The sequence below is a fragment of the Bufo gargarizans genome, chromosome 6 (assembly GCF_014858855.1).
Source record: "Bufo gargarizans isolate SCDJY-AF-19 chromosome 6, ASM1485885v1, whole genome shotgun sequence".
NCBI lineage: Eukaryota > Metazoa > Chordata > Amphibia > Anura > Bufonidae > Bufo > Bufo gargarizans.
Genome location: NC_058085.1, coordinates 119,978,446 through 120,002,891, shown reverse-complemented (window position 1 = coordinate 120,002,891; position 24,446 = coordinate 119,978,446). Strand labels below are relative to the sequence as shown.

At 41.1% G+C, this 24,446-nt stretch overlaps 1 protein-coding gene across 4 annotated transcripts in view; it reads left to right on the top strand.

The window, feature by feature from the left end:
• The window catches only part of IKZF3 (IKAROS family zinc finger 3), a 130,242-nt gene that overhangs the window by 56,116 nt on the left and 49,680 nt on the right, over positions 1-24,446 (top strand). For all 4 annotated transcript variants that reach the window (XM_044297296.1, XM_044297297.1, XM_044297294.1 and 1 more), the window contains one exon: positions 877-1,011. In XM_044297296.1, the coding sequence (XP_044153231.1) occupies positions 877-1,011 (135 nt within the window). The remainder of the gene's footprint in view (positions 1-876; positions 1,012-24,446) is intronic.

The following is a 24,446-nucleotide window of genomic DNA, read 5'->3' as shown; positions in this document are numbered from 1 at the left end:
GGTTGACGTCTTTCATAGGGCCAGTTTTACAACCAATTGAAGTCAGTGAAACTAATCACATGGCCGCGAATAGCCTCCATAAAAAAAATAGAACACGTCCTGTTTCTTGGCTGTTTTCGTGGCCGTTTAGACAGACAGGAGTACACCCGTCTAATGGCTGTTAAAAACGGGTGAACTAGGCAGAAATAGGTCTTTCAGGGGTTACAAAAATACCTCACTCACTTGCATGTGCAGAACACTGGCTCCTCATTGAATGCAGCAGGACCTTCGCTCCCAGCATGATCTTATCACACTGGGAGCACAGGTCCTGCTGTGTTCAGTGAGGAGCAACTATCTCTCTTGGGCAAGATAATGTGAGTTTTTTTTTCTTTTATAGGCTATTCGCGGCCATGTGAATTTCATTTCAGCACCCATGCTAATCTGTTTCATCAGAAGTGGGACAGAATATTGTTTCTTTCCCTTACTTATAGGGGTATTTCGGTTGTTAAAGGTTATCCCCTATTCACGGGCTAGAGCATAACTATTAGATCAGTGGGAGTCCTACTGCTGGGAACAGTAATCACGAGAACGGGTATCCCCCAACCCTGAAACAAACGGAGCATCTCCCATCTCTATGGGAGTTCTGGAAATATATGAGCACTGTACTCTGGCTGTCTCTGGAAGTTCAATAGAGATGAATGAAGCGGCAATTTACATGCCTGACCTGCCACTCCGTCGATTTGAGGGTACTCCCATGGAGGGTACCCATTCTTGTGAGTGTTGGGGAGCCCAGTGGTAGGACTCAACCGGAATACCTCTTTAAGGTCATTTTAACTAGTAAGCTAAGTTTAGTACAGTTTTCTATAACACTGTACAATGAACTGGTTTGTATTTCAGATCTTAGTGTATGCTCTTCAAAAAGAGTCACAGAGCCTCACTCTTGTGCTGCCAAATATCAGCATTGTAAGGAAGAGGAGGAGCCACAGTCAGAAGGTATTGATCAGACCGATCTCCAACAGGAGGACAACAATGGTAAGGAGGAGTCATTATACGTTTTGATTATGAAGTTTTTAAAAGTCTTGTGCATTTGTGTTATGCCTGGGCTAGACAGTGACTTTATTTATACAATCCCAGTCTGAAGTGGTGGGTGGGGATACAACTCAGACAGCGTGATCTAACCAATACAGTATGTAAGTCCCATAGCTTTCCCTTTCTTGTGTCCTACCCTAATAGAAATGAATGGATAATGCTGTAGTACAATTCTGCAACAGTCTTGGAAGGAGATTGTTTCTGTGCATGTGTAAAGGGCTTCTGTCATCAGATGCAAATGAGCCCCTAGGAGCTCCTCCATCCCGATACAGCGTGTCCACTGAACGAGCCCCCTCAAGACTTCAGGGCAAGGCATTAGTTTGTCTTCACCACTGCATGACCTTGTCAGTCATTGGCGGGGTCACGGCATTAAGGGCAGTTAGCAGAGCCTCTGGAAGCACCTAGGTGCAACAGCACCTCCATTGTTGCCCCTAAGGGCCCATTCCCATATTATAAAACATACATTTTTTCAAGTATGCAGGATCCTAGGAAGAGGGGACCAAGACCACGATGTTCAACTGTCAAGTTCACATGTCTCAAGTGAGACAGTTTTATTTCTACGTATATGATGACTGAACCATTTAGTTGCCTCATTTTGTATATGCGTGTTGCGCATAGGGACATCAGGGACAAAGTGGCTAAGGTATTAGCATGTGTTAAGACATCTTTACATGGACCGACTGTGCCAGCAAATATTTGGAACACACTGTTCGTTCCTGATCATTTCCTACAATAATTACATGCAGCAATTATCTTCTCTTTATGGGAACTAGCAACTAACCTCTTCATGATGCTGTGATGTTCCATTTTTGTGTTTTTTAATTTTGCACTCCATGCCTTCCTGGATTTATAACTTTTTTTTTTATATTCACATAGCCGTATGAGGTCTTGTTTTTTTTGTGGGACAAGTTGTACTTTCTAATGGCACTAAACATTGCTTGCTTGGAAAAAAAAATCCAAATGAGATTGAATTGAAAAAAAAAAAAGAAGCAATTCTGCCATACTTTTATGGATTTAGTTTTTATGGCGTTCCCTATGTAATAAAACTGACCAGTGCCTTTCATTTTCTGGGTCAGTATGTTTACAATGATACCACATTTATGGTGTTTTTCTTGTGTTTTAATACATTTATATTTTAATAGTTTGGGAGTTTCTTTAAAATAACTTTTTACTTTTTTAAAACCCCCCTGGGGGACCTGAACATGAGATCTTTAGATTACGTCTCCCATAGTGATTTAATACAGTAGTGTATGGAAAATTCTGTATATTCCTATGGAGCACTGCCACCTGCAGGCATCCCTAAGAATATACCTGTGATAGGCCTGGTAGCCTCCAGCAGTCTCCAGCCTTCTACCACCAACGAACAGCTTCCCCAATCTCTGCAATAGGAAGCCATTCAGGCCCTAGGAGTGCAGTGCTTCCAGGGAAAGCTACTTCATATGCCATCGACACAATTGACCACGTCATCTGAGGGGTTAAACGTCCACAATCGGTGTCATTGACAAGAAGTGGAAAGTGCTGTAATCAATCATCCCATTGAGAATCATTGTTTTTGGTTCCTGTTTTGGTTCCTGTTTGTAAGGAACATTGAGAGTCTTTTGCAATTTTTTTTCCAGTTTTTAGTGTAAAAATAGCCACAAGACCCCTTTTTGTGACTTTTCGAATGTCCATGCGACAATACTTTGACACACAGGCTTTTATGTACCGCATTTGATACTTGGGAGTGGCTGGTAACAGACATGACTGTTGACAAAAAAAACTAGTCCAGTCAGGGGCTGGAGGAGTTTTTACACTAGGTGCACAGACTTCCAGAGGTGTGCCTAGTTTATGACTAGTAAAATGCTGGTCTTTGTAAATGACCCCCAATGATTTTTGCATCTGCGTCAGTGCTGCTTTCACCCTATTAAGAAGTATGATCATCCATTCTTTTAAACTGTCACTATTCAATGCTACATTTTCCCTGCATCTGCACATAAAACAGAGACAAACAAAGAGGACAATAGATATAATTTATTCAACATATCAAATACAGACTTCCTAATTTGTTAGTTTCAAGCGTTACTAAGGATCTTTTGGGCTCAAAAATGGTGTCTGAGGCTCCCTACGGATGGATGCCAGATGGAAACAGGCAGACTCGGTGTGACATGTAACTAAGGACGTCACTGCAAAATGGATTAGGACAAAAGGTGCGTGAGACACCTGCAATGTGTCAGTGTGGCTCCTGTCTGTGTGCCGTGAATTACTATGAATGTTTATGAGGCTCCAATAATGATCAAAGAATTTTATCCTTTGGCTCAGACTCAACTTCCCTCTCGATTTTCTGGTTTCGAACCATCCTGTGCTGGAGTTAACCTGATAGGAGCTGGCATTTATCATTTAAGGTTCTAAGGTCTTTACTGAACTCACATAGGGAAGCAAGCTTGGTTGTTACACATGTCTCACAAGAGGAAAGTGGCTTAAAGGGTTGTTTCACTTAAGCAAGTGGCATTTATTATGTTCAGAAAGTTAATACAAGGCACTTACTAATGTATTGTGATTGTCAATATTGCCTCCCTTGCTGGCTTGATTCATTTTTCCATGACATTATAAGCTGCTCGTTTCCATAGTAATGACCACCCTGACTGTTTTGGTCTGTATTTACCTTTACTGCATATATTTTCCCTATGTCATTTTTTTTTAGCTGAGGCACTATGCACTTTATATATACTGACTGAGGGCTGTGACTGATTACTTTTTCTCACAGCTTGGGAAATTTTATTGCAAAGTTATATGTACTATAATGTAACAGACCTGTGGAGATCATCCTGTGTGATTTAATGCTGCTTATGTATATGGATTTCTATGTTTTATACAAGTGTATGTCCAATAAACGATTTTGTATTTCTATAATTTATGCTGTTCTGAGTCTAGTTTTGGGTAAACACCCTGCAATCCAGCAGCGGTGGCTGTCCTCACACACTATAGGAAAAAATGCCGGCTTCTTTGGTAGTTGAGACCGTGGGAGCACACGTGGGCTGGTGCTTTTTTCTATAGTGTGCAAGCACTTGCAGGATGGTCGTAACCATGGAAACGAACAGTGTATAATGTGATGGAAAAATGACTCCAGCAAGCGAAGCAAGCAATACGGACAATCACAATACATTAGTAAGTGGTTTGTATTAACTTTCTCTACATAATAAATGCCAGTTACTGAAGTGATACAACCCCTTTGAGGGTACAGCCACATGTGGTTTAAATGCTGCAGATTCTTTGCAGCAGAATTGGTTGTGGAATATCTACAGTACTAGTATAATGAATTTAATTTTAGAAATCTCATCCACACATAGTGGAGAAAACCTCCAGTGTATACTGAGTAGAACAGTGAGTTTTCTATCTGCAACATGCCAATTACTGCTCTGTGTTTTACCCATGGCTTACAGGTTTTGCAATGCAAAGTGGAACTGGTACTTTTTAAATATGGCGCTCATTCTAAGGCTTCATGCACACGACCATATTTTTCATTCATAGAAATCAAGCAGAAGAAAAATCCAGCTTCCTAAGGGCCCTTTCACACTTGCGTTGTCCGGATCCGGCGTGTCCTCCACTTGCCGGAGGTACACGCCGGATCCGGAAAAACGCAAGTGTACGGAAAGCATTTGAAGACGGATCCGTCTTCAAAATGCTTTCAGTGTTACTATGGCAGCCAGGACGCTATTAAAGTCCTGGTTGCCATAGTAGTAGCGGGGAGCGGGGGAGCGGCATACTTACAGTCCGTGCGTCTCCCGGGGCGCTCCAGAATGACGTCAGAGCGCCCCAGGCGCATGGATGACGTGTACATGCGATCACGTCATCCATGCGCCTGGGGCGCCCTGACGTCACTCTGGAGCGCCCCGGGAGCCGCACGGACGGTAAGTATGCTGCTCCCCCGCTCCCTGCTACACTTTACCATGGCTGCCAGGACTTTAGCGTCCCGGCAGCCATGGTAACCATTCAGAAAAAGCTAAACGTCGTATCCGGCAATGCGCCGAAACAACGTTTAGCTTAAGGCCGGATCCGGATCAATGCCTTTCAATGGGCATTCATTCCGGATCCGGCCTTGCGGCAAGTGTTCAGGATTTTTGGCCGGAGCAAAAAGTACTGCATGCTGCGGTATTTTCTCCGGCCAAAAAACGTTCCGTTCCGGAACGGAAGACATCCTGATGCATCCTGAACGGATTTCTCTCCATTCAGAATGCATTAGGATAATCCTGATCAGGATTGTTCCGGCATAGAGCCCCGACGACGGAACTCTATGCCGGAACCGGCCAACGCAAGTGTGAAAGGGCCCTTAGAAAAGTGATAATCTTTAAACGTGCCTTAAAAGCCGACATACAATGCATACATGTCTACGAGTTTCGTATCACAAAAATGTGGACCCTTACTCATTGGTCATAAGGGTCCACATTTTTGTGATCTGAAACGCATAGACATGTATGTATTGTATGTCGGCTTTTAAGGCACGTATGTATTAACCCCTTAGCGCAGAACGCCGTACATGTACGGCGGGGGATGCATTGCCAGAATGCATTCCGCCTTACATGTACGGCAGGATGATCGGGCGGGCACCGGAGCGGTGCGCACCCGATCACTGCAGGGGTCCGGCAGTCCCTGGTAGCCGGGCCCCTGCTGTAAAAACAGCGATGCCGGCGGATTAACCCTTTCTATGCCGCGGTCCGCGCGGACCGCGACATAGAAGTTGTTTGCGGCAGGTGAGTGATCGAATCGAGTCCCCGCGCTGCTGTGGCGGGGACCCGATGCGTGACAAGGCAGCCCGATGCCGTGCAGAGGCTGCCCAATGCCCTGCACGGCATCAGGAACTGCCTTCTACGGGAGCCGAGGAGATCCAGCCTCAGGCTGGGTCTCCTAGGCAACCAGTTAGTGTATGACTCAGTGTCATACACTAACAGGCAATGCATTACAATACAGATGTATTGTAATGCATTGCAGAGGGGATCAGAGTGGGATAGAAATAAAGTTTTAAAAAAAAGTTTAAAAAAAAAGTGTTTGGAATAAAAAAATAAAGTTTCAAGTAAAAAAAAAAAAAAAAAAAAAAAAAGCCCCATTCCCCTGATTTTCTAATAAAAAATTGAAAAAAAAAGAAAAAACACACATATTAGGTATCGCTGCGTCCGTAACGAACGGCTCTATAAATATATTACATGATCCACCCCATCCGATAGGCACCATAAAAAATAAAAACTGTGTATAAAAAAGCCATTTTTGTCAACTTACATCACTAAAAGTGCAACACCAAGCGATCAAAACGGCGTATGCCCCCCAAAATAGTACCAATCTAACCGTCACCTCATCCCACAAAAAATGAGCCCCTACATAGTACAATCGCCCAAAAACTGAAAAAACTATGGCTCTCAGACTATGAAGACACTAAAACATTATTTTTTTTTTTTCAAAAATGAAATCATTGTGTAAAACTTAAATAAATAAAAAAAATATTTATATATTGGGTATTGACGCGTCCGTATTAACCTTCTCTATAAAAATATCACATGACCTAATCCCTCAGGTGAATACCGTAAAAATAAAAAATAAAAAACGGTGTAAAAAAAGCCATTTTTTGTCATCTTACATCACAAAAAGTGTAGTAGCAAGCGATCAAAAAGTCATACGCACCCCAAAATAGTGCCAATCAAACCGCCATCTCATCCCGCAAAAATCATACCCTACCCAAGATAATCGCCCAAAAACTGAAAAAACTATGGCTCTCAGACTATGGAGACACTAAAACATGATTTTTTTTGTTTCAAAAATGAAATCATTGTGTAAAACTGACATAAATAAAAAAAAAGTATATATATTAGGTATCACTGCGTCCGTAATAACCTGCTCTATAACAATATCACATGATCTAACCCCTCAGGTGAATACCGTAAAAAATAAAAAATAAAAACTGTGTAAAAAAAGCCATTTTTTTGTCACCTTAGATCACAAAAAGTGTAATAGCAAGCGATCAAAAAGTCATACGCACCCCAAAATAGTGCCAATCAAACCGTAATCTTATCCCGCAAAAAATGAGACCCTACCTAAGATAATCGCCCAAAAACTGAAAAAACAATGGCTCTCAGTCTATGGAGACACTAAAACATGATTTTTTTTGTTTCAAAAATGAAATCATTGTGTAAAACTGACATAAATAAAAAAAAAGTATATATATTAGGTATCACTGCGTCCGTAATAACCTGCTCTATAAAAATATCACATGATCTAACCCCTCAGGTGAATACCGTAAAATATAAAAAATAAAAACGGTGTAAAAAAAGCCATTTTTTTGTCACCTTAGATCACAAAAAGTGTAATAGCAAGCGATCAAAAAGTCATACGCACCCCAAAATAGTGCCAATCAAACAGTCATCTCATCCCGAAAAAAATGAGCCCCTAAACAAGACAGTCGCCCAAAAAATAAATAAAACTATGGCTTTCAGAATGTGGAGACACTAAAGAATCATTTTTTTTTTCAAATGCTTTGTTATGTAAAACTGAAACAAACAACCAAAAAAAGTTGTCATATTTGGTATTGTCGCGTCCGTGACAACCTGCTCTATAAAAGTACCACATGATCTAACCTGTCAGATGAATGTTGTAAATAACAAAAAATAAAAATGGTGCCAACACAGCAATTTTTTGTTACTTTGCCTCACAAAAAGTGTAATATAGAGCAACCAAAAATCATATGTACCCTAAACTAGTACCAACAAAACTGCCACCCTATCCCGTAGTTTCTAAAATGGGGTCACTTTTTTGGAGTTTCTACTCTAGGGGTGCATCAGGGGGGCTTCAAATGGGACATAGTGTAAATAAACCAGTCCAGCAAAATCTGCCTTCTAAAAGCCACACGCCGCACCTTTCCCTCTACGCCCTACTGTGTGCCCGTACAGTAGTTTACGGCCACATATGGGGTGTTTCTGCAAACGACAGAATCTGGGCAATAAATATAGACTTTTGTTTGGCTGTTAACCCTTGCTTTGTTACTGGAAAAAATGGAGTAAATAAAAAATTTGGCAAAAAATTTAAATTCTCGAATTTCATCTCCATTTGCCAATAACTCTTGTGGAACACCTAAAGGCTTAACAAAGTTTGGAAAACCAGTTTTGAATACCTTGAGGGGTGTAGTTTCTTAGATGGGGTCACTTTTATGGAGTTTCTACTCTAGGGGGGCTTCAAATGGGACATGGTGTAAATAAACCAGTCCAGCAAAATCTGCCTTCTAAAAGCCACACGCCGCACCTTTCCCTCTACGCCCTACCGTGTGCCCGTACAGTAGTTTACGGCCACATATGGGGTGTTTCTGCAAACTACAGAATCTGGGCAATAAATATAGACTTTTGTTTGGCTGTTAACCCTTGCTTTGTTACTGGAAAAAATGGAGCAAATAATAAATTTGGCAAAAAATGTAAATTCTCGAATTTCATCTCCATTTGCCAATAACTCTTGTGGAACACCTAAAGGGTTAACAAAGTTTGTAAAACCAGTTTTGAATGCCTTGAGGGGTGTAGTTTCTTAGATGGGGTCACTTTTATGGAGTTTCTACTCTAGGGGTGCATCAGGGGGGCTTCAAATGGGACATGGTGTAAATAAATTAGTCCAGCAAAATCTGCTTTCCAAAAACCACACGGCACACCTTTCCTTCTACGCCCTACCGTGTGTCCGTACAGTAGTTTACGGCCACATGTGGGGTGTTTCTGCAAACTACAGAATCAGGGCAACCCATATTGAGTTTTGTTTGGCTGTTAACCCTTACTTTATTGCTGTAAAAAATGGGTTAAAATTGAAAATTTTCCAAAAAATAGAAATTTCTAAATTGTTTCTCCATCTGCCATTAACTCTTGTGGAACACCTACAGGGTTAACAAAGTTTGTAAACCCAGTTTTGAATACCTTGAGGGGTGTACTTTCTTAGATGGAGTCACTTTTTTGCAATTTCTATTCTAGGGGTACAAGGGGGGGCTTGAAATGGAACATGGTATAAACAAAACCAGTCCTGCAAAATCTGCCTTGCAAAACCCATATGGTGTTCCCCTCCTTCTATGTCCTCCCGTTTGGCCAAACAGTAGTTTACGACCACATATGGGGTATTTCTGCAAACTACAGAAGCAGGGCAACCCATTTTGAGTTTTGTTTGGCTGTTAACCCTTACTTTATTGCTGTAAAAAATGGGTTAAAATTGAAAATTTTCCAAAAAATAGAAATTTCTAAATTGTTTCTCCATCTGCCATTAACTCTTGTGGAACACCTACAGGGTTAACAAAGTTTGTAAACCCAGTTTTGAATACCTTGAGGGGTGTACTTTCTTAGATGGAGTCACTTTTTTGCAATTTCTATTCTAGGGGTACAAGGGGGGGCTTGAAATGGGACATGGTATAAACAAAACCAGTCCTGCAAAATCTGCCTTGCAAAACCCATATGGTGTTCCCCTCCTTCTATGTCCTCCCGTTCGGCCAAACAGTAGTTTACGACCACATATGGGGTATTTCTGCAAACTACAGAAGCAGGGCAACCCATTTTGAGTTTTGTTTGGCAGTTAACCCTTGTTTTTTTCCAGGAAAAAATTGATTATATTGGAAAATTTTCCCAAAAATCAAAATTCTTAAAATGTATGTCTTTTTGCCATGAAGTCTTGTGGAAGACCTAAAGGGTTAAAAAAGTTTGTAAAAACAGTTTTGAATACCTTGAGGGGTGTAGTTTCTAGAATGGGGTCATTTTTGGGAGGTTTCTATTATCTAAGCCTCACAAAGTGACTTCAAACCTGAACTGGTCCATAAAAAGTGGGATTTTGAAGATTTCTGAAAAATTTCAAAATTTGCTTCTAAACTTCTAACCCTTGTAACATCCCCAAAAAATAAAATATCATTCCCAAAATGCTATAAACATTAAGTAGACATATGGGGAATGTAAAGTCATCACAATTTTTGGGGGTATTACTATGTATTACAGAAGTAGAGAAACTGAAACTTTGATATTTGCTAATTTTTCCAAATTTTTGGTAAATTAGGTATTTTATTATGCAAAAAAATTAATTTTTTTGACTTTATTTTACCAGTGTCATGAAGTACAATATGTGACGAAAAAACAATCTCAGAATGGCCTGTATAAGTAAAAGCGTTTTAAAGTTATCAGCACTTAAAGTGACACTGGTCAGATTTGCAAAAAATGGCCTGGTCCTTAAGGTGAAAATGAGCCTGGTCCTTAAGGGGTTAAAGATTATCACTTTTCTTGGGAAGCTGAATTTTTCTCCTGTTTGATTTTTTGCATTTGGCACTTGGTTCCTGACGTCTATCCGTGCCTCCCTTGGATTTTGAACAGCCGGGTGAGCATTGCAATCTGACTTTGTATTTTTCATTCATCTGCTGTCTGCATTTTTTAGCACACTGACTTATTGAGGGACATATTTTTTGAGGATCACCTGGCCGGTCCACAAATCATGGAACATACAGTATCTTATTCTGGGTTGCACTGCGAACAAGAATAGTCACTTCTATTGTTGGAAGTGAGCAAAATGCAGCGTACACACAGAAGTTATTTGTATTTAGCGGATGCGTGGTTTGCAGATTGAAATACGGACACTAGGGTGTTTCATTTTGTAATGGAAAAAAATTAAATGTAAAATGTTTGCAGACTTTACTTACGCCCGAATCTCAGTGATGTAAAAGATTGGATAATATTTAGAGGTTGCACACTTTAATCAGTTATCTAAAAGGCAAAAAATAAAAAAATGTTTATGTTAATTACTTTTATTGGAAAAAACTAGAAATCACAAACTTAAAATAATATTTAAACTAGACACTAAGATTAATAGGTAGTATGATAGGCAAAACATGTGTGATGTTAATCAACTTTGAACGATGCAATCCCTTCTTTTGTTAGCTTGGTGATGACTTTTCTGTGATGCTCGACTACCCTCCACAAGAATAGTTTTTGTTGTTCATCCCTGACCGATTCGTTAAACCTTTTTATCAGAGCAATTCCTCTTTCTGCGGTATCATTGACCACCTTAAGAGCGTTCACATGGCTTCTTAGAGAATCACTGCAGTATTCTGTCATGCCGTGGATCCCAAACAATTCAAAGAACGTCTTTGATTTATTAGTAACGAAATGGCTCAGGTCTTTTCCTTCAAAAACTACAAACCGGATTCCAAAAAAGTTGGGACACTATACAAATCGTGAATAAAAACTGAATGCAATGATGTGGAGGTGCCAACTTCTAATATTTTATTCAGAATAGAACATAAATCACAGAACAAAAGTTTAAACTGAGAAAATGTACAATTTTAAGGGAAAAATATGTTGAATCAGAATTTCATGGTGTCAACAAATCCCCAAAAAGTTGGGACAAGGCCATTTTCACCACTGTGTGGCATCTCCCCTTCTTCTTACAACACTCAACAGACGTCTGGGGACCGAGGAGACCAGTTTCTCAAGTTTAGAAATAGGAATGCTCTCCCATTCTTGTCTAATACAGGCCTCTAACTGTTCAATCGTCTTGGGCCTTCTTTGTTGCACCTTCCTCTTTATGATGCGCCAAATGTTCTCTATAGGTGAAAGATCTGGACTGCAGACTGGCCATTTCAGTACCCGGATCCTTCTCCTACGCAGCCATGATGTTGTGATTGATGCAGAATGTGGTCTGGCATTATCTTGTTGAAAAATGCAGGGTCTTCCCTGAAAGAGATGACGTCTGGATGGGAGCATATGTTGTTCTAGAACCTGAATATATTTTTCTGCATTGATGGTGCCTTTCCAGACATGCAAGCTCCCCATGCCACACGCACTCATGCAACCCCATACCATCAGAGATGCAGGCTTCTGAACTGAGCGTTGATAACAACTTGGGTTGTCCTTGTCCTCTTTGGTCCAGATGACATGGCGTCCCAGATTTCCAAAAAGAACTTCGAATCGTGACTCGTCTGACCACAGAACAGTCTTCCATTTTGCCACACTCCATTTTAAATGATCCCCGGCCCAGTGAAAACACCTGAGCTTGTGGATCTTTCTTAGAAATTGCTTCTTCTTTGCACTGTAGAGTTTCAGCTGGCAACGGCGGATGGCACGGTGGATTGTGTTCACTGACAATGGTTTCCGGAAGTATTCCTGAGCCCATTCTGTGATTTCCTTTACAGTAGCATTCCTGTTTGTGGTGCAGTGTCGTTTAAGGGCCCGGAGATCACGGGCATCCAGTATGGTTTTACGGCCTTGACCCTTACGCACAGAGATTGTTCCAGATTCTCTGAATCTTCGGATGATGTTATGCACAGATGATGATGATAGATGCAAAGTCTTTGCAATTTTTCGCTGGGTAACACCTTTCTGATATTGCTCCACTATCTTTCTGCGCAACATTGTGGGAATTGGTGATCCTCTACCCATCTTGGCTTCTGAGAGACACTGCCACTCTGAGAAGCTCTTTTTATCCCCAATCATGTGTCCAATTGATCTAATTAGTGTTAATTGGTCTTCCAGCTCTTCGATATGCTCAAATTTACTTTTTCCAGCCTCTTATTGCTACTTGTCCCAACTTTTTGGGGATTTGTTGACACTGTGAAAATTTGAATCAACATATTTTTCCTTTTAAAATGATACATTTACTCGGATTAAACGTTTGATCTGTCATCTATGTTCTATTACAAATAAAATATTGACATTTGCCATCTCCACATCATTGCATTCAGTTTTTATTCACAATTTGTTTAGTGTCCCAACTTTTTTGGAATCCGTTTTGTAGGTTTTTACCCTCTAATCATTTCATTTCCTTTTTCTTTGCAGGTTTGGTTTCTACATTTTTAGTCATATTTTCCTCAACAGTCTGAGTAATGCGTTCGTCCAAAAAAGCCAATCCTACGTTTGTTTCTGACAAATACCAAAGGTGTCTCTTTGTAACTGCGAGAGCACTTTTTTTACTTCTGCATCTGGGTAAGTGCTCAGAAGCTGTAGCATATCCAACTCATTCTTTGGAGCCCATCGACTTACAATTGGCTCGTGCAAAAAGCGAACATATTTGAGGCTGACAAAATGTGCAACCCATTTCATTCCTTTCAATTCTCGTTGAGGAATATTCAACTGTTTAGTGAAGAGGACAATTTGAAGTGCATATATTGCCTTTGCCATTCACCTTGCTTGATGCAGAGCCCCTGGGATCCTGAAACTGAAGTTGTTTTTAGACCAACCTCCTAGGTACAGGAGTGAGAGTAGTAATAAAAGTGATCAATGTGTGCAACCCCTGAATATTATCCAATCTTCTTGAAATTTGGCATATATACAGTTGCAAGAAAAAGTATGTGAACCCTTTACATGGTGTGTTCAATAAAAACATGGTAACATTAAATTATTTGTGTGTTATTAGTTTAAGCAGACTGTGATTGTCTATTGTTGTGACTTAGATGAAGATCAGATCACATTTTATGACCAATTTGTGCAGCGTTCACATACTTTTTCTTGCAACTGTATATTTTACATCACTGAGACTCGGGCGTAAGCAAAGTCATATGAAAATCTTTGGAAAAATGAAACACCCTAACACACGATGTGCATGAGGCCTAAAAACCAAATTTCTCAATGTATTTACAACTGCTGCTAGTACATTAATAAATCTCCCCAGTGCTTCCCTTCACATAGTGGGGCAGATGTACTAATCCTATAGATGACATAGGCTTAGATAAACTGTCTACACCTGAAGCAGATTTATCACAGTGGCTCATGGTTGATAATTAATTTGTTGCATAGCTAGACCGTTTTGTTTAACTTTATACCAACTATTAGTTGACTTACTTTGCAAGAGAACTTTTGAGCAGAATTGTGGCACAATGCCCCTTTTGCAAGCTAGGAGCAGTAGTTTTTTCTAAAGCTAGTTGCACCAGATTACTCCAATTTGCACCATATTTTGCAATAATTTACAATAACGTTTGGGTGCACTCAAATTATTCAGTATGTGTCCGTATGCTGTAAAACTGGCTGCCTATATCCAACTCGATAGGAGCTCAGTGCATAACAATTTATACAGTTACCATTTAAAGCAATGGAAGCTGTAAATATCTCTCAGCACTGAGCTCCCTATAGTGGCAGCTGCAGGAAAATGCTGTGGATTTATGTCAGGAAGCAGAAGATGGAGTCCAGCACTTGCCCCCCCCCCCCCTTCCCCACCACCACAGCCTCATAGAACTGGTGTGGTGTATCCTTATGGTGAGCACACCACTGGCTGCACCTTACACTGGATCTGCCAATTGGAAGGTTATATGTGGCATCGTACATTTCTTGTGGTGCCACAGTTTGCAGTTGATCCGAAAAAGGGAAAGTTCACATCACCATTATGTTTGCATTCTTCTGATTCGTCCGAAGAACAGAAAAATAAAGAAAAAACATGGATCCTGTAAAAAAAAAAATGGATCATGTGCATCAGTTAGGCATATTGGGCATCCATTTGAGCCATTTCTGTCTGAGATCCATTTTTTAGGTGGAAAAAAAGTACTGCATGCAAGACTTTTTCTTCCCGTCTAAAAGAAACGGACATCAAATGGAAATGGCTCAAACGGATGCCAGATGTGCATAACTGATGCACAGGATCCATTTTTTTCTTTTCTTTTTCTGTTCTTCTGATGGAAAACTGACAGAAACATTTCCAGCCTTACATGGTAGCCCTTTAATGGCAACACTAGATTTCCAGATTGCTTGGGCAATTGTTGATAGAGAAGGTATTGTCTAGATGAGATAATGCCTATAAAACTTCCTGTAACGTAGTTCCATAAGTTATGAGCTGGTGCCCCTTCAAACAGATTTCAGTGCATACTGTCCAGGTAAAAGATATGTTGGCAGTACAGGATGTCTAATAGCGGCATTACAGAGCATTGAGTATAGTAAACCAAACTAGAATGTTCAATACTGATTAGATACTCATGTCGAAAATTCCTGCTATATATCAAAGGAGTCACAGAACGCTAGGAATTAAAATTTAACTTTTAATCACCACATTAATATTAAATCACTTCATATACCTCTAAAGTGTAACAAACATTGATCATGATGGACCAAAATAACACAGACATATATAAATGTATGCAGAGGGGAGGGCGGGTTATGTGCGCTAAGGGGGAAAAAAATCTCTAATATGTCCCTACCTAATGCCTCAACCCACAGGAACACCCTGATAGTGGGTGGCCTGTGGTCCCAAGCCTGTCCTATCTTACCCTCGAAATGCCCTAAATATTCCCAACACAGACATATATAAATGTATGCAGAGTGGAGGGCAGGTAATGTGCGCTAGGGGGGAAAAAGTTCCTAATATGTCTCTAACTAATGCCTCAACCCACAGGAACACCCTGATGGTGAGTGGTCTGTGGTCCCGTGTCTGCCCTATCTCACCCTCGCAATGCCCTAAATATTCCCAACGCGTTTCCCCAGTAACTGGCTCATCAGGGGAAAAATGGGGCAAAAAGTGAAAAGTACTAAACAAATTGGTCCAGAAAAAACGACACAGTAACAAACTGATAATCAAACCATAAAAAGATAACGATACAGTTAAATCTGGTTGTTAATACATTAAATATCCGAAGCATCTATTTGCACATATAGCAATCAATACACGTGATCAGGCCTAAAACTCAAGAAACGTTGATTGTACCAGTTCCCAATCTGATAGAAAATTGTGGAATAATCCAGTAGACCGTGTAGATGTTAATCCATAGGCAGTTAATACGCTTCCGTGAGACAATCAATTGATAGTTTCAGACATCAATACTCAAATCTTTACACATAAAATTGATAGCTGGCCCAAGACAAATAGAGAAGCCCTCAGGTATAGATGTATACAATGCCAGATTACCTGAGGTATGGTCAAGAACGCCGCAATCAATTAAGCCCGGTACATAATTAAGCTGGATACATATATTTGATTTATAGCTCAGGACAAATAAAAAGGTGTAGCCTGAAAGCCCGGTATATATCTCAGCTCCTGTGTTCCTGTGGGTTGAGGCATTAGTTAGGGACATATTAGGGATTCCCCCCCCCCAGCGCACATTACCCGCCGTCCCCTCTGCATACATTTATATATGTCTGTGTTGGGAATATTTAGGGCACTTCGAGGGTGAGATAGGGCAGGCACGGGACCACAGGCCACCCACCATCAGGGTGTTCCTGTGGGTTGAGGCATTAGTTAGGGATTATCCGCCGTCCCCTCTGCAAACATTTATATATGTCTGTGTTCTTTTGGTCCATCGTGATCAATCAAGCGATTACACGCGAAACGCACGTCGAGGAGCGCCACCACCTCTGTAGCCGCTATACTTTAACTAGGTATGTGTACCATATATTGTGGGATATTGGGCATGAGGTTTGGCCGCTCATCTGTGTGGCACTAGATGAGCACTCAGTAAATTTGTAAGTGCTGTCAGCTCTATTTAAATAGATGGGGATATGCTTTGATTTTATGCAGTTCACGGATCGGCCTATATATCCCTCTTTACGTTGATTTTGAGCGATTTACAGAGGTGTTGTGCAGATGTTGTCCCCTGCTAATAAGTCGTATTATTATCATGTCATGATGATAACTTTTTACATTGTACTCAATAAAATTATATTTTTAAATGATTTTTGTGTTTTAGCCCTCCAATTCTTATAGTGGTTAGTCAGTATGCTGTGGAGTGCCCCGGTGTACTTCCCTTAGTGAAGTGCTTTGTGACCATTTTTGTGATTAATATACATTTATATATGTTTGTGTTCTTTTGGTCCATCATGATCAATTTTTGTTAAACTTTAGAGGTATATGAAGTGATTTCATATTAATATGGTGATAAAAGTTAAGTTTTAATTCCTAGCTTTCATTGAGTATTGTAACATCAGAAGACTGACCAGGAGTGCATACTTTCCCTAAGGCTACTTTCACACTGGCGTTTTGGCTTTTTTAATGGTGTTCAAGACGGATCAGTTTTGGCTATGCTAAAGATAATACAAACTGATCCGTTCTGAACGGATGCATGCGGTTGTATTATCTGAACGGATGCGTTTGTGCAGATCCATGACGGATCCGCACCAAACGCGAGTGTGAAAGTAGCCTAACTCTATTAGCATTAATGATTAGCTTGTCCTGTTCTTGCAGCATGTGCTCTTCCTGCCACAAACCACTCAGCTCCTCATCCTCGTCTGCTGCGGGTATGTTGTTCATTTTTCATACATTACCAGCCACTCTTTGCAGACTGCCACCACACCATTCTCCATCTTGGGTGTCCTAGATAAGAGGGTTTTTCTCACTCCTGTACTTGCAGTGCCTTCTGACTACTAAAAAGGAACCTTTACAAAAAGTATATTGTGTGACCACAAAACCACATAGATTTAAATTCTGTCTGAAAGAAAAAATGTCAAACTGGCCAGTTCTGCGAGAACATCCACCGGTTTCTTATTTATTCATCTCATGTCGGGTATCTTTTTTACTATAATATCTGGCAGGTTGGTATTAAAGAAATGGCGCATAATGGTTTCATTGTGAATGTGTCTTACTGTTCTTAAAACAGACATATTAGTTAACCCTTTCAGGGCACAACCTACTTAATTTTCTTGCACATAGACATTATGGGGGAGATTTATCAAGACCGGCGCTTTCTGCACCGCCAGAGGATGCGCCTAATTTTAGGATGCTCTTAATTTATGTATCCTCCTGCAGTCCCTTGTGCCTAAACTTATTTTCTTTCTGTGTCCATTCCATTTTTTGCGGACCGTATGCGGAACCATTCATTTCAATGGGCCCGCAAAAAAAAGGAAGTTGCTCCGTGTGCATTCCATTTCCGTATGTCCGCATGTCCGTTCCGCAAAAAAATAGAATGTGTCGTATTATTGTCTGCTTAACGGACAAGGATAGTACTGTTCTATTAGGGGCCAGCTGTTCTGTTCCGCAAAATACGGAATGCACATGGACATCATCCGTATTTTTTGTGGATTCGTGTTTTGCGGAGCGCAAAGTGCATACGGTCGTGTGCATGAGCCCTTAGGGAAAGTGGCGAGAGCGGCATAAAATCTAAGACATGCAACAATTTTTTAGTTTGTGACTTTTTAATGCCACTTTTCAGGCGCAGGGAGATACGGTAATAAATTTCCCCCCACCCCCATCTCTTTTGTGGAAACAGGAGAACTTCTGCTCCTTCACCTGTGCTGATCACTGACTGATTAACATAGTTTGCTCCCTGAATTTTAAAAAAAAAATAGGGTTTTCAGTTGCTGAAGTTAGTATTGTATATTCCTTTTAGGGGTTTACAAAACGCTGTAGACATTGCTATTCTGTTCAGCCCAGAAAACAAACGCTCGTGCCGGTGTCCCTATAGTCAAGCATTGTCTGCTTGTGTGTTCTATCAATAAAGGTGAATCCGAAAAGTTGAACCCCCACCTCATGACATAAAGGCTCAATATGCCATAAATGTTTTATATAAAAATATCCCTTTACCTTTCATTGGGGGCTTGGGACATTTGTTAAACTACTTATTAACACCATGCTCTATTTTTGTGCAAAATAAAGTAAACCAGATGTAAAGTAAACCAGCCAAGACGTGATGTATGAAACACAAGTCATGCACCTTGTAATAAATTTGGCGCAGTTTCTGCATGTATCATCTACTTTTAACTTGTCTAAATTTAGGACGGTTTTAAAGGGGATTCGCACTTTCTAATTATATTTTAAATGTGCAGAAAATTCATTTAATCCACTTACCAATAACATGTTATTATCAGAGCAGCACAGATTTCCTTGTCTCTAAAGTGAATAGAAAAGAGACTGTGCCAAGTTTTAGTCTTATCCCCTGTACAATCTCTATCTCTATGGGATTGCTTAAAGGGAATCTGTCACCACATATCTCCATAGTAATCCAAATGCAGTGTGAGATGTGTGCAGGTCTCCCGATTCAAATGCTGTTTCCCACATCCCAATTGTTGCTCGCGTTCCTGAGAAATCTGTGATTTTGTGTCCTGCATCATAGCTGGTAGGTGCAGGGAGGGCATCACCGTTGCACTGAAAGCTTTTTTTCTTATCTTGTCTTTACTGCACAGCCCTGGCAAGCATCAGGGCTATACTGCGCCAGTTCCCAAAGGGGCGGTGCATGTGCAAGATCACAGAGCCAGGAGAGATTACATCTCCCCTGCCTGACCCTGTCACTGGTAGCTGGGGGAGTGGGGCTAACCGAGATAGCAAGCGGGGTTTCCAGTGCAACAGTGACACACTTGTTGCACCAAGCAGCTAATTTGCATATCACAAAATCACAGATTTCTTAGGAGTGCAGGCATCAAATGAGAATAGGGAAGCAGCATTTGAATTAGCATACCTGGACACATCTAATACTGAACTTGGATTACTATGGAGATATGTGGTGGCATATTCCTTTTAAGAGAAGTCAAGTCTAATGCTCAGCAATCTCCTGCAGTCCCAGAGATTGATGGAGAAGAAACGTGCATGCTGGATCTCCCCTCCATTAATATAGGGAGACGCAAAACCCTGTTCTCGTGATTGGATGGACCCTCACCGATCAGACCAACTTGCATAATTTAAAGTAATTGTTGGCTTTTCTTCCACCATAAACCAGAGCTCCTTCCGCAGCAGACCTGTGTGGAAGTGCTATCAGCGGGTTGTACTGTTTGACTCACAGACTGCAGCCTATGCTCAGGATGTGGTAATTGCCTTGGTGTGGCAGCAATGAGTTCTCAGCAGGCTGCTCGTATTTCTATTGTGTCCAGGGAGCGGCAAACGGTTAAGGCGCTAAATGCTTGTGGGTTTCTGCTAAATGTTGAACCCTGGTTGGATTTACATGGTGTTATGGTTTGCAAATGAAAGGTGTATCTTTCTCAGCATAAAGCTTCATGTTCTTTCTTTCATGTGAATAGAGATGGTTAACCAGTGTGTATTTTGGGATGGTGGTGTTATTTTTGCATATGCCAAGCATGTAAACCAGAAGACACTTTTAACAGCAAGTGCTCAGAAAGGTAATTACAATGAGTGACTGTAGTGAGAGAAGTTTCAGATTCCCATCCTGCTTTATTTCTGTCTATGTGCTGAGTGTTAGCATTGAACACCTTAGTGCTCCTTTATGCTACTGCCGGGGTTTCTTAACTTTTTGCAGTAGTTTTGTTACTCTCTAGACTGATTGATGGTACAGCCACTCAGTCATGTTTCTTGATGCAGTATTGGAAGCCAAAATCAGGAGCGGATGATAAAAAAAAGAGTAACTATAAAGGACAGTTAGGGCTCTTTCATACGAGCGGATGCCGTGCGTGGAATCCGCTGCGTGAAAGACGGCCAAGCCCCGCTCCGGACAGCAGAGACACGAAGCATTAACATGACTGATAATGCTCTGTCCCTCTCTGTGATTTTTTTTCACTACAAAATCACGGTGACAACTTAATCTCACTGTAATTTAGTAGTAAAAAGATCACAGAGCGGTACGGAGCATTATCAGTCATGTTAATGCTCCGTGTCTCTGCTGTCCGGAACGGGGCTTGGCTCTCTTTCACACAGCGGATTCCACGCACGGCATCCGCTCGTGTGAAAGAGCCCTTACAACTTCTGTTTTTAGAGTGCACTCCTGGTTTTGGCTTCCAAAACTTAATCCGGAAACCTGCTAAAGTCCTGGCAGCCATGGTAAAGTGTAGTGGGGAGCGGGGGAGCAGCATACTTACCGTCCCTGCGGCTCCCCGGGCGCTCCTACTATGGCAACCAGGACATTAATAGCGTCCTGGGTGCCATAGTAACACTGAACGCATTTTGAAGACGGATCCGTGAAAGGGCCCTAACTCACCTTCTCCTCTTGATCGCGTAGTTCCCGGTCTCTTCTTTACTTCTTCAATGATGAATTACCGGATAGGACCTGTGGTGACGTCAGATCACATGCTCCAATCACATGGTCAATCACCGTGGTGATGGACCATGTGATTGGAGCATGTGATCTGACGTCACCACAGGTCCTAGCCGGTAATTCATCATTAAAGAAGTAAAGAAGAGACCGGGAACTACGCGATCAAGAGGAGAAGGTGAGTTAATTTTTATTTTATTTTTTAACCCTCAATTGATCACCTACTAAGCATTCTGTATTCAGAATGCTATTATTTTCCCTTATAACCATGTTATAAGGGAAAATAATAACATCTACACAACACCGAACACAAACCTGAACTTCTGTGAAGAAGTTCGGGTCTGGGTACCACAGTCAGTTTTTTATCACGCGCGTGCAAAACACATTGCACCCGCGCGATAAAAATTGAACATCGGAATGCAATCGCAGTCAAAACTGACTGCAATTGCGTACCTAATCGCGCCGGTTTGCCGCAATACACCGGGACGCATCCGGACCTAATCCGGACATGCCCATGTAAACCCAGCCTTAGGGGGAATTGGGCGCAAAATATATACATACAAGGCTGGAGCAGCAAAATATTCACCACAGATAAAGGAAGGCCTAGTTATGACTCACTGTTCTAAGGACGAAAACGATATGAGGGTACAGCATCATAGGGCAAAATTACTACAATGGAATTTTTCCTGCGGATTCTGCTGTATTTCCACAGTTGAGATTCCACTGCGGATTTCACCTATTTTTAAATACGTTTTCATTGAAAGTTATTTAATTAAGCAATAACATAAGAAACAATTCTCACCCTCCCCTCCCAATCCCCAATCCTCATTTAAGATAGCAGCGATATATTACTATAGTGTATTATTACACATGCCAAGAGGGTTTACATAAATTTTTTATATCTAGCGCATTTCATTGGGAAATACATCTACAATTGGATTAAGAAGGATGATCATGTATGGCCATTTATTCTCACTGTCAAGACCTGCAGGCAGGGTATGCTGTCTACCCAACCTGGGCCCCTCCCTCCATTTTAGTTTAGTTTTTTTTTTGTATGCTTCGTGAGCGCCACAGTCTCTTCCTAGGCCATATGACATCTTCAGACTAAAAAAAATACCCCAGATTACTCCAAATTGGGTCCTAAACAAAAAAAAAATGGTCGCCAGATTTAAAATACAGATAATTATAATAAAAAAGACATGGAGGAGAATACAGCACCACATTCCTCTTACACCCAGTGACATCTCCCGTCATGTAAACCTTCTTTCTTCTTCTCCTCCATTTGTCCAAGACCACCATGGCAAATTCTTTCAGCCGCATCTCGTCTCTACAGAGTTTGTAATACAGACATGTTAGATTTCTCAATTTTTCCATCAACCTCCCCATCCTGGTGTCCCCACAGTGTCATCCTGCTGCCACTCCCAATACTGTGCCTGTTGTGCACCCCAGTGTCCCAGGTACTATACTGCCGAAAAAAAATTGTGACCCTAATAGACTTAATTGGGGTAATTGGCTGCTAAGCCAGTTCTAGTTTACACCAGTTTGATAAATGACCCCAAATGTCCCTATAGAGTCCACAGCAGCTATAATGTCCCCTAGAGTGCCCCCAGTAATAATAACATCCTATATTGTGCTCCAGGCAATAATCCCTGTATAGTGTCCCCCAAAATAATAGAATTGCCCCTACAGTGCCTCCCCAATAGCAACACCCCATATAGTAATTCCCCCCACACTGCCCCCACATAGTAATTTGCCCCCACACAGTAATTTCCCCCACCATGCCCCCACATAGTAATTTCCCCCCACACTGCCCCATATAGTAATTTCCCCCCACACTGCCCCATATAGTAATTTCCCCCCACACTGCCCCATATAGTAATTTCTCCAACATAGCAATGTCCCCCACACTGTAATTCACCCCACACTGCAGTTTCACCCACACAGTAGTTTTCCCCACACTGCCCCCACATAGTAATTTGCCCCCACACTGCCCAATATAGTAGTTTGCACCCACATAGTAATTTCCCCCACACTTCCCCAATACAGTATTTCCCCCCACACTGCCCCACATAGTAATTTGCCCCCACATAGTAGTCTCTCCTATAATAATTTGGCCCCACAGAGCCCCCACATAGTAATGCCCCAATATAGTAATTTCCCCCGATTTACTCGATGTCTCTTAACCACTTTAACCCCGCTAGCTAAAACCCCCTTAATGACCAGGCCACTTTTTACACTTCTGCACTACACTACTTTATTGCTCGGTCATGCAACTTACCACCCAAATGAATTTTACCTCCTTTTCTTCTCACTAATAGAGCTTTCATTTGGTGGTATTTTATTGCTGCTGACATTTTTACTTTTTTTGTTATTAATTAAAATGTAACGATTTTTTGCAAAAAAATGACATTTTTCACTTTCAGCTGTAAAATTTTGCTAAAAAAACTTCCATATATAAATTTTTCGCTAAATTTATTGTTCTACATGTCTTTGATAAAAAAAAAAATGTTTGGGCAAAAAAAAAAAAATGGTTTGGGTAAAAGTTATAGCGTTTACAAACTATGGTACAAAAATGTGAATTTCCGCTTTTTGAAGCAGCTCTGACTTTCTGAGCACCGGTCATGTTTCCTGAGGTTCTACAATGCCCAGACAGTAGAAAAACCCCACAAATTACCCCATTTCGGAAAGTAGACACCCTAAGGTATTCGCTGATGGGCATAGTGAGTTCATAGAACTTTTTATTGTTTGTCACAAGTTAGCGGAAAATGATGATTTTTTCTTTTTTTCTTACAAAGTCTCATATTCCACTAACTTGCGACAAAAAATAAAAAATTCTAGGAACTCGCCATGCCCCTCACGGAATACCTTGGGGTGTCTTCTTTCCAAAATGGGGTCACTTGTGGCGTAGTTATACTGCCCTGGCAATTTAGGGGCCCAAATGTGTGAGAAGTACTTTGCAATCAAAATGTGTAAAAAATGACCTGTGAAATCCGAAAGGTGCTCTTTGGAATGTTTGCCCCTTTGCCCACCTAGGCTGCAAAAAAGTGTCACACATCTGGTATCGCCGTACTCAGGAGAAGTTGGGGAATGTGTTTTGGGGTGTCATTTTACATATACCCATGCTGGGTGAGAGAAATATCTTGGCAAAAGACAACTTTTCCCATTTTTTTATACAAAGTTGGCATTTGACCAAGATATTTCTCTCACCCAGCATGGGTATATGTAAAAATATACCCCAAAACACATTCCCCAACTTCTCCTGAGTACGGTGATACCACATGTGTGACACTTTTTTGCAGCCTAGATGCGCAAAGGTGCCCAAATTCCTTTTAGGAGGGCATTTTTAGACATTTGGATCCCAGACTGCTTCTCACGCTTTCGGGCCCCTAACATGCCAGGGCAGTATAAATACCCCACATGTGACCCCATTTTGGAAAGAAGACACCCCAAGGTATTCCGTGAGGGGCATGGCGAGTTCCTAGAACTTTTTTTTTCTGGCACAAGTTGGCGGAAATAGATTTTTTTTGTATTTTCTCAC